This window comes from Odontesthes bonariensis, chromosome 14 (genome assembly GCF_027942865.1).
Source record: "Odontesthes bonariensis isolate fOdoBon6 chromosome 14, fOdoBon6.hap1, whole genome shotgun sequence".
NCBI lineage: Eukaryota > Metazoa > Chordata > Actinopteri > Atheriniformes > Atherinopsidae > Odontesthes > Odontesthes bonariensis.
In genome coordinates, this window is record NC_134519.1 from 3,607,831 (window position 1) to 3,619,432 (window position 11,602).

At 42.1% G+C, this 11,602-nt stretch overlaps 1 protein-coding gene across 1 annotated transcript; it reads left to right on the forward strand.

Moving 5' to 3' along the window:
- Nucleotides 1-242: 242 nt before the first annotated feature.
- LOC142398760 (immunoglobulin lambda-1 light chain-like) lies at nt 243-11,302 on the forward strand. Its single transcript, XM_075482904.1, has 6 exons — nt 243-465; nt 558-883; nt 6,017-6,143; nt 8,061-8,369; nt 8,502-8,576; nt 10,759-11,302. Exons 1-6 carry the CDS (start codon nt 423-425, stop codon nt 10,905-10,907), a joined length of 1,029 nt encoding a protein of 342 aa, XP_075339019.1. The 5' UTR covers nt 243-422; the 3' UTR covers nt 10,908-11,302.
- The last annotated feature ends 300 nt before the right edge of the window (nt 11,303-11,602 follow it).

Genomic DNA, 11,602 nt, shown 5'->3' on the forward strand with positions numbered 1-11,602 from the left:
CACAATCATTCAGCTGCTTCCATGCATCAGCATAACACAGTAATAACAGCCGTGCTGTTTCTGTTCACAGCTGCTTACAGATGCAACAGATAACACAGCGTGTTACTAAATTCACCACCAAGCTGAATGTGTCTGTGGGAACATGAATGTTTTTTAGTCTTTCTGCATCATGTGACCCCATTTTTTTCATCTGCTGTCAGATTCAAATCCAGACCACAAAGCACACAGCAGCTTGGGCTGAGCTGTCAGTCAGCAGCAGCGGTCTTATCTGTGGGCCCACAGCAGGGGCTGATGGGAGCTCTGAGGAGCTGTCAGAAAGCACGTGGCCCTGCTCTGATCTCACAGCTCGTCCTTGTTTGGCCTCAGCTGCCTCAGAGCGCCACTTCTCCCCAGGTTCACCAGAGGAAACACCGCTGCACAAAATGCTTTTCCTCCCAGCCGCTGCTCTGTGCTGTCTGTGTTCAGGTGAGTGTTTCCAGCCAATCAGGAGCCAGCAAACTCCACCTGGAACAAACACCGTCCCACTGACCTTCGTCTGTCTGTCTGTGTCTCTGCAGCGCTGGTTGCCATGGCAGCAGAGCTGAGTCAGGACCAGTTAACGCTGACCAGGAGAGTTGGTCAAAGTGTCTCCTTCAGCTGTGGACGAACTGACCGGTGTGATGCTATTGCTGTTCTCTGGTTACAGAAGAAAGAAACAGAAACATTCAGACAGATTCTTTGGATTGATAAAAGTTATGGTGAAGTCAGAAAAGGTTACAATCATCCTCAGAAAGATGATTTCTCAGCTGTGAATAAACAGAACGGCTGGGAGTTGCAGATACAGAAAGTTAAACTCGATCATTCAGCCACCTACTACTGCAGCTGTTTGAAGTATGGTCCCACAGTGAGAAATGATCCCTGCAGCCTGTACAAAAACCTTCAGATGAACAGATGGCAAACAGTGTTTGTGACATGAAGAGAGCAGTAAACCACAGCCCAGGTTCACATATTTCACCTCCATCTCAGACAGAGTCCCAAACACACTGAGCTGAGGGAGCTTCTTCTTCACTGCTGTCTTTATTTATTTCAACTTTCATTCAACTTTTTCTGCTTATTAAGAGAATTTTTCTGAAGGTTCAAAGATAAAAACTGTGCAGATTTCAAAGCTTTGGAGTGGAAAATGATCCAAATGAAACTTCAATGCAGCATAAATAAAAGCGAGACATTTTAAAGAGGTTTATTTAATCCTGAATGTTTTCATTCACATGTCCAGATAAATATGAATCTGCTGCTTTGAGCTGCTGCTGGAATAAAATCACTTCAAGTGATTTCATGTGACTTTTCCATCCATCTGCTCCATAGTTTTATATCTCTACATGTTGAGTATAAGGCAGCTTTCACAGCTATGTGGCAAATATCTGGGAAACAGCTTAGAGCGACAGCCTAAAACATCCAGTCTCTACAAAGATAGCTCATACTCACAGTTCTGCTGGAATGTTTCTCTACAGTCATCATGGACATTAAGGTCATTTCCATTGAGCCATTCAGCAGCTGCTCTGATCCAAAGTGACTCACTAGTGAGGAAACAACATCCCAGTGCAGGCAGAAACCCTGGTCTGTACGCTGAGTGTTAAATCCATAGAAATCTGTCCAAATGACAGAGGAGAAGCAGAACAAGTGCAGAAGTGCAGGTAAGAGCAGGTGAGGTGTGTTCAGGTGTCAGGAGAGGAGCAGTTCTCTGAAGAGAGGAGTCTTCAACAGATTCTTGAAGGTAGAGAGGGACGCCCCTGCTCTGATAGCACCTGGTAGCTCCTTCCACCACCGTGGAACCACAAAGGAGAACAGTCTGGACTGAGATGTTCTCCATCCAACATCATGTGTTGCCATGAAGGCAGACAGGAGCTACGCTGGGTCAGCTTGTAACATGAGGGCAGCTTTAAAATCCTCTTTCCTTTGAGCTGTAACATCATGTCACTGACATACTGGCTCTGACCTGGTTCCAGCTTCCTCTATGTGTGTTCTGATGTGGAGTGAAGCCCTGGAACGACTGTAGCCATAAGATGAAACTCTGCTGACTAAATGGAAACTGACGAGGTACTGATTGTTCTTTAGATTTCTGTCTACTCATCCAGATGGCACGAGGATCATTGTCCATACAGGGTCTTTTTATATTCTGAGAAGGAAGACTGGCTCTGAGATCCTGAAGAAGGATTTTTCTCTGCTGTTGGAGAGATTGTGTCACTTTGGAGCACACTGGGTCTCCATTTCAGGCCCCATTCCTACTGTGGGTAAAGGAATTGAACTTTTCAGCAGACTTCTTGGCCTAAACACATGGTTGTCAAATGCATGCATCGCCCATGGGATTAAGTTCATTGATAACTTTAATATCTTTTGGAACTGTAAGGAGCGTTTCAGACCTGATGGCGTGCATCCCAATCGAACTGGATGCAGATTACTTGGTGCACACTTACGTCATGCTGTTGGGACGGCAAACCCAAACATGACTGTACAGATTAGACTGAAGGACACAGCAGCGAGGCAAACAACCCCCAGCCCTCCCCCTCATCAGACCGTTTACTCCACATCACCCAAGGTCTCCAAAGGATGTCTCTATCCCAGCCAGGACTCCAGCGACCACCATCAACCAAGAAACGCAGGGCACCCCCTCCTCTTACATCATCTGTCCTGGCAGAGCAGGGCACAAGGGGATGTGCAGGATGTTCAAGGAGCAGCAGAACATCCAGAGTTCAGAACAAAGATAGCATGCCATGATGTGTTCAGGGTCCCTGCTATAGAAGTACCGATAAGAATCAAGAGTACCTTGATCAAACAGAAAACCCCATGGAGAAACACCACTACGGTCAAAAACCTGAAAAGAGAATCCAGGAGAGCTGAACGTAAGTGGAGGAAAACAAAGCTTCAGATTCACTATGAGCTGTACAAAGCAAGCCTGCGTACTTATAACAATGAGCTGTGCAAGGCCAGACAGCTGCATTTATCTGAAATGATTAATAAGAATGTCAACAAGTCTCGAACTCTGTTTGCTATGGTTGAAAAACGCACAAATCCTCCTAAACAGTCAAACCCAGACCTCCTCTCCACTGAGAAACGCAACGAATTTGCCAACTTTTTTAGCCAAAAAAAAAAATCAAAACAATTAAACAAAACATTAACGCAACACAGACAAACAAGAAAACTAATCTGTGTCTAAAACCTAGAAATAAATCTGACGTTGTGTCACAATTTAATAATGTTGATTTAAAAATCCTAGAGGAAAAAGTTCGGCAGCTGAAATCAACAACTTGTTCTCTGGACATAATACCATCCGACTTTTTAAAAACTGTTTTTACCTCAGTAGAAAGTGATCTCCTACGAATAGTTAATAGCTCACTGGCATCAGGCATTTTTCCCAAGTCACTAAAGACAGCTGCCATTAAGCCACTCCTAAAGAAGAGAACTCTAGATGCCTCTATGATGAACAACTACAGACCTGTATCTAATCTCTCTTTTATATCCAAGATTATTGAGAAAGTTGTATTTAACCAGCTCAACGACTTTCTGAATGAAAGTGGAAGTCTTGATAACTTTCAATCAGGCTTCAGACGTCCTCACAGCACTGAAACAGCTCTGGTCAAAGTGTTAAACGACATCAGGTTGAATACTGATTCTGGTAATGTTTCAGTCCTGGTCCTGTTGGATCTCAGCGCTGCGTTTGATACTGTAGATCACAGAATCCTGTTGCACAGGCTGGAAAACTGGGTTGGACTTTCTGGAGCGGTCCTTAACTGGTTCAGGTCCTACTAAGAAGGCCGGAGTTATTTTGTTACTATTGGCAGCTATGAATCTGAGCGAGTGGCCATGACTTGTGGAGTCCCCCAGGGGTCAATTCTTGGACCTCTTCTGTTTAACTTGTATATGCTCCCTTTGGGTCAGATATTGCAGAATTTTAACATCAATTATCACAGTTATGCAGACGATACACAACTTTATGTGTCTCTGTCACCGGACGACTGCAGCCCAGCAGACGTACTGTGTCAGTGTCTGGAGGAAGTAAACACCTGGATGAGAGAGAATTTTCTACAATTAAATAAAGACAAAACTGAGATCATTCTGTTTGGGAGCAAAGAGAAGAGGGTCAGCGTTGGTAAATATCTTGAGACTCGGGACCTTACAATCACTGACAAAGTTCGTAACCTCGGAGTGTTGATAGACTCAGATCTGACTTTCAGCAGCCACATCAAAGCTGTCACCAAGGCAGCTTTTTACCATCTCAGAAACATCAACAGAATTAAAGGTTTCCTCTGCCAAACAGACCAGGAGAAACTCATCCATGCATTCATCTCCAGCAGACTCCATCACTGTAACGCTCTTTTAACTGGACTTCCCACAAAGTGGCACCAAACAAGACAACAGCCTGTAGAACATGAGATCCTCCAAAGGCGATGGAAGTGGGTTGGCCATACCCTTCGCAAACCTGCAAAAAAACACAGCAAGACAGGCCCTCTTCTGGAATCCACAAGGGAGAAGGAAGCGGGGCAGACCAAGAAACAGCTGGCGCCGTGACTTAGATGCAGATGTGAAGAGGTCTGGCTATACATGGGGACAACTAGAAAAGAAGGCCCAGGAACGCGATGACTGGAGAGCACTTGTTCGTGGCCTATACCCAAAGTTGGGCGGTAGGCGTAAGTCCCACAAAGAGCATTAAACATCTGCAGCTCATCCAGAACGCAGCTGCTGGAGTTTTAACCCGGACTAAGAGGTCTGAACACATCACAGCAGCTTTAAAATCTTTACTCTGGCTTCCAGTCAGTCACAGAATAGATTTTAAAAGCCTGCTGATGGTTTACAATCTGTGATCTGTTCAGAGAATATAAAGCCAGCAGAGCTCTTAGATCCAAGGACTCAGGTCAGCTGGTCCAGTCCAGAGTCCAGACTAAACATGGAGAAGCAGCATTTAGCTGTTATGCTGCTAACAAGTGGAACAAACTGCCAGTGGAGATTAAACTTTCACCAAATGGAGACATTTTTAAATCCAGGTTAAAAACGTTTCTGTTCTCATGTGTCTATGCATGAAATCTGCACGCTATCTTTGAACTTATCTGGACTGTTGCTGGTTTTTAAATTCATTTAAATTATTTTATTTGTTTCTCTTTATATTCTTTTATGTATTTTGAATGCTTCTTGCACTCCCTGCTTCAATGCTTTTATTTTATATGAAGCACTTTGAAATGTTTTATACAAATAAATTTGATTTGATTTGATTTCGACAAGTGTGTTCCACATCGGTAGGCAAAAGAACTTCAGGTCACAAGAAATCATAAGTGCATTTCCTTCCAAAACCAAACAGCTAAGAGCATAACTAGTGCTAGAGTAAGTGCGGTAAGTTAGGTACCGAGACAAATGGGGGAAAAAAAAGAAAATTTAGGAAACAAATAAGTGCGTAAGGAGCTGGGAGGAAACAGGTGATGTCCTCAGAGGGCGGATCTGGGTAGTGTTTCCTGCAGAGAGGGCAGCGACTCAGCTGTCCTGACATCAGTCGGGAGATCTTAATTCCTAATTATTGCCTGTTTTTAGTACTTGGTCCTGGTAGGAAATGGGCTTCATATGAAAGCCTGACAGTGATCTCTGAGTAGAGATCAAAAGGGGGAATTGTGAGACTAATACAATGATGTCACAATTTAATGTGTTCTTTTTATACTTTTATGCTTTTATACTTTTATAACGTGGTTCAGACTTCTAAAGGACTTCTTTTCCCTGCTGCTGGGGTCCTGCTGGCGGCCAGCTCCAAATCACATGGATCACTTCCCATTGTTTGCCTCAGTGCCTGTCAGACATATTGAGAAGTTGAGGCAGAATCTGTGCCCCTGTTGCAGCTGCTTTCTGTTGCTGCTGCAGAGGCGCTTACATGCACACACAGAGCAGAAGGAAGAACATTTCAGAATAACACCAGGCTGAAAGAAGAGAGCAGAAGAGACGCTCATGTTGATCTGAACATTAGAGAAACACATCATGGAGCTGAAATATGATACTGCTTCCTCATTTGGGCTGTTCACCTCAGCTGCCACATTCAGCAGCAGACAGGTTTTTGTATCACTCTCACTCACTGTGTGGGGGAGGCTACGGCTACTTCATCTTTGTCTCTGGAACTAAACTGTTTGTAACAGGTAAGAACAAACATTTCTTTTCCTTCAGTTGTTTTATTGTAGAAGTTCAAATGTGTTTAAAGTCAGTTTCTGCTGCTTCAGGCTTTACATGTTAGTTTGTTCATCATTAGCAGAGAATTCATCCTGCAGCCATTGTTCCAGAAGAAAAGCTCAATCATTTCTGAAAACATGTTGAAATCTCACTGAACAGCTAAACTTATTCTTTATTTCTGCAAATATTAGTGATGTTCCAAAGATTTGGGATTTGATGGTCTCAGGGATTCTGTTCATCTGTTTTTTTTTAAGAAAAGATTCAGTTTGAAAATGTTTCTGAAAAATATTTCATGTCAAATTAATAGAAGATAATTAATGAATGATTTTTAAATGTTCCATTTGTTCTTATTTTTTCACTTATGAACATGAACATTTTTAAATTTAAAATAAAAATAAAAAATAATAAAAATAATAAAATAATTGATTATTTAAACAGGTTTAAAGTGGATGAAACCTGATCAATAATGGAACTGGAGTAAACAGCTGTTAATGAACCTTCAGAGAAAACATTGGTGGACATATAACGGCTCAAACTCACTTGGTCTTCTTTTCCTTTCTGATATAAATCGAAATAGTAAAGGAGAAAATCTGTTTTACAAAGTAGTTGGAGGCGAATATGAAGTCTGACTTAAAGGCCGTATTTGACTTTAACATTAAAGCAGAACGCTCCAGTTAAAGTTCGACATGTTTTCTGTCACATTTGGGATTAAAGTTGCACCTGTTTGTACAGTTCAGTTGTATTTGTTTAAATCTCAGGAACAACTGAACTTAACTGTTAGTGATGTCACAGATATTTAGTTATTGATCGTCTCAGTGATTCTGTTGGGTTGATATTTATTACAGGAGATTTGATGTTAAATATTAGTTTTCTATCTGTGTGCTTCTGTGTTTTAAATCAGTTCCAACTCAAAATAAGTCCATGAAACAGTTACTCGCTCAGATGTTCATCTTTTTCAGACTGAATATTGTTTTGAAAAGAAGCTAAAAAAGAAGTGAAAATAACTGAATATGAAACCATGTTTGAAGGAGATTTTGAGCATATTTTAGTCAGTAAGTTCAATTCTGACAGACGATATGAGGCAACTTATTAAAGCTGAAACGCTTCTGTTTGTATGTTTCAAGACTGATGAACAGAATGGAAAAATCAGAAGAAAAGTTTCATATTAAGAAATAAGTTTGAGAAAAAGAAGAGAAGTATTTGGATGTAAATGTGTAACACAAGTCAAACATGTCCTTTAAAATGAAATCATTACATCATCATTGGTGTGGTCAGAGATGTGATGGTTATAAATCTACGGAGACTTTTACACACATGAACTCTTTGTTGTTTTTGTCTTTATTCAGAAAAGTTTCCACTGGCTGAAAAATCCTTCCAAAAATCTGATTTGCTGTTTTCTGGTGATGAGACCAAAGTAAATGTTGGTCAGAAGGACATTTGCCTCCATCCATTTTCTACAGCCGCTCCATCCTATTCAGGGGTGGAGGGGCTGGAGTCTATCCCAGCTGCCACTGGGCCAGAGGTGGGGGCCACCCTGGGTGGGTCCCCAGTTCATCACAGGGCCACACAGATAGATGATATTAAAGGCTCTTACGTAATATTTCACTTCAAAGAGCAATAAAAGATGAAAGCAGTTGTATAATAATGCAGTTTTATTGTAATAAAGCACGTGCACCTGTTCCACATGGTGACATGAGGTGATGAGTGTGTCTGATATGAAGGTGAATACAGTGCATGCAGGGAACTTTGTGCTGTACTGATGAGTAGTTCAGGGATCAGAGTCCATGTAGTTTCCAGGATCAGACTGAATGCAGCGCAGTGCTGGAAGCTGCTGCTGACTGTGTGAATGTGTGTGTGTGCTGCTTGTTGCTGCTGTCCAACTCCAGATGAGCAGGTGGTGAAGCCCGTGGTGAGCGTGTACCCAGCAGCATCCAGAGTCCACCTGGAGGGGAGGAGCTCCCTGCTGTGTCTGGCCTCAGGCATGTTTCCTCCTCTGGTCCGCTTCTCCTGGAAAAGACAGAAGAAGAACGGTGGTCTGGAGGAGCTGCCCCCTGCTGAGGGAGAGCAGCTGGAGCTCAGAGAGTCGGGACGCACCGCCTCCATCTTGCTGATCCGTCAGCAAGAGAACAGCACGTATAAATACAGCTGCTCCGTGGAGCACGAGGGGGGCCGAGTGGAGGCCCAAACACAACAAGGTAACCAAGGCTCGGTGACTGTGTTCAGCAGGGATTCAGCTTCATGTGGAGACGCTGTCAGAGAGAGCAGAGGAGCAGAGGACGGACATTTCTCACTGCGACTCCAAACCTTTGACTCCTTCTCTGTTTCAGAGCTTCCAGCTCCAGCAGCCTCCTGTCCTCCAGAGAGAGATCCAGCAGACCTGCCAGCTCTGCAGCGAGCTGCCGGTAAGATCACCTGCTGCCTCTCTGCACGGACAGCTCCAAGGTCCAATCAGGGCGCCACGACAACTTTAGGGACTAAATCTTAAAGTTCCACTCATGAACGTCTTCATCAGACACGCTGTGATAAAGCCACTGTACACGGGCTGCTCAGCACCAAACAGCAGACAGACCATAATATGTCAGAGATCAGTTAGTGAGGTGTTGTGGAGTTCTTCTGCCCCCTAGTGGACGCAAAAAGAAAATCACTCAATCAGCTTCAGCTCCTAATAACCTGTGTGTTTATACAGTGGAAACCGCTTATAGTGGTCACGGATATAGTAATCAACCGCTTATATAGATCAAAAGGCTTGGGACGGAATCATTTCTATACAAATGCTGTTTAAATAATTTGTTTATAGTGATCAAGAAATCTGCTTATAATGTTCATTTTTGGCCATTTTATGAATGTAAACATGTGCAAAAATAATTTTAAAACTACGTGTAGCTATTTTATTTTTTACTCCCTTGATTCCTTTCTGGACGTCTGCTTCTGCCTCGCTAGCCAACGTAACGAGTTGACACCGGGCAGCAAGCGCGCGAATCATGGCTGGAAAAAGGAAGTCATGGAGGAGCATGTGTCCGAGGATGGGTGCTGGAGAGCGGATTGAATGCGCGTGTGACCGCTGGAAGCTCCAGGCTGGTTCTTGTAAGATGGGAGGCCGGTGTTCATTCGATTTCTCCTACTTGTCGAGAATTGCTACTTTGTGGTTTTGCGCATGCGCCGAGCCGATTTTCTAAGTTTCGTTTTCACGCCAAGTAGCACAAATCGACAGAACACCGGCACGGAGGAGCATAGATCCAAGCAGGGGTGCTGAAAGGCGGATTGAATTCAAACTTTATTTTCTGACTTGTAAGAAAAAAAATGCACCGGCGGCACAGCAGAGAATAAGTTACGTACTGTATTTGAGTTAGCCTACAGTATGTCTGCGCACTGCGCAGTACTGTAATTAAACTTGCATGATAATAAAATTCAGTAAATGCTGAAGCTATCCGTTTCATTTTTCTCAATGAAAAACGATACAAATGGCATTTAGATGATATTCTGCATAAAAAAATAAGTGAAATACCTGTACTGTAATACAAGTTCGGTTTTAGTAATCAACCGCTTATAGTGTTCAAATTGGCTCTGGACCAACGTGATCACTATAATCGGTTTCCACTGTATTTGTGAGAATGCAAGGCATTCACTATTCACTATTGTTTTTCTGTTTGTCTTTGTTGTGAGAATGCATTAAGGCATTCTCACTATTAAGTTCCTGTTTCTCTTTATTATTATCCTCTTTTCTGTACATTATTTGCCGTTTAACTACTTCTACATACTTTAAGCAAATTAAACCATTTTTGCACAAAACGTTCAGCTCTTTCCGGAGATGGGGGCTATCGTTTTTGGTGTTTCTGACTTTTATCATTTTTAAAATATTAAGGTTTTTGTGCAACTTTTCCTCCCTTTAAAAGTAATGGTAAATCCTTTCAAATAATTAAAAAAGCTTCCTCCTCTTTCAAACTTAACTACTTCAGCATACTTTCAGCTAGAGACACCATTCAAACTTTAAAATGTTCACAAGACATTCAGCTATTACCAATGGTTTTAGCTTTTTAAAATTTTCAGCTAATTTTGAAATATGACGGTTTAAAAAATATGAACATTTTGCTCCTTCTTGATTTTTATGAATGAGCACACAGTTGAGTGCGTGCTGATAAGTTTCAATTTTTTCAAACAAGTTCCTCTAACATTCATACAGTTTAACTTAGAGAAACAAATTATACCTTAAAATGTAGGAAAACTGTCCTCTTTCAGCCAATGTAACTACTAAAGAGCTCATATTTACAGAATTTCAGCTATGAGCCTTGAACCGAGATCAACCTCTCAAATTCTCTGACTAACTCCAATGTTAAGTTTGGTAGTACACAAAAATCCTTCAACCAATACTTTAGCAACAGTTTTTACTGCTAAAACTGAATTCTTTTTCAGGTTTTTTTTAGCATGGTCAGCTATCCCCATTCAGCTCATAAGCATTCTCACTGCTGTTTCACAGGAACAGCTCTTTCTAGTTGGACTTTATATTTTCTCAGTGATCTGAGAAGAATGACCTGTTTGTGTGTGTGTGTGTGTGTGTGTGTGTGTGTGTGTGTGTGTGTGTGTCAGCCTCCTTCCAGTCTGAGCTGAGGGTGAAGCTGCTGTGCCTGCTGTACACGCTGCTGATAGTGAAGAGTCTGGTGTGCTGCTGTGGACTCTCTCTGCTGATGATCCTCAGAAACAAGGGAGCGTCCAGCGGCTGCACACATGCTGACTGACTGTTTTCTGCTGGCCTTTTCTCACCATCACATCTCATCCGTTCATCTGGTTCATCACTTTGATCAGCGTTCACCAACCTTACTCAGGATGTGTGGGAGTCGGCTTTGAAACGTCTCTTTTTATTGTAAGAATTCACAAACATGTGTTCACGTTTATATTTGTTGCCATGAAGTGTAAATTCTGAAGGAAAGTTTGACTTTGACTCTTTATTTTGCATCTGCTTTCAGTTTCGTACGTATCGGATCATTTTCAGTGTTTTTCAGCTGTTTCTTTATAATATTTCATACAGAGTGAAGCCGGTTGGTTATTTTCACTGTAACACAATAAACTGAACAAACACACAGTTTTTCTGTAATAAACAGCTTTTTATGCTCCAAATAAACAGATAAATAAACTGTGTTTGTCCTGAAATATTCAGTCACACCACGATTCTTTCCCTCATGTCCCAATATATCTCATTACTCAGTGCGGTTGATCAATAAGAATATTGATCAGCAGCAGATCCACAAAAAGAATTCCTAAAGAACAGAAAGAACAGAGAGCAACATTCAAACCTTAGAACAGAGCTCAGAAGATATTCTGCAGATCCAGGTCCGTACAGGAGGCTCTTTAAAAGCTTTGAAACTGGCTCTGACTCAGCTGTTCTGATGCTGACGCACAGTTTGTTCCACGTTCTTGGAGCTAAAACAGTAAA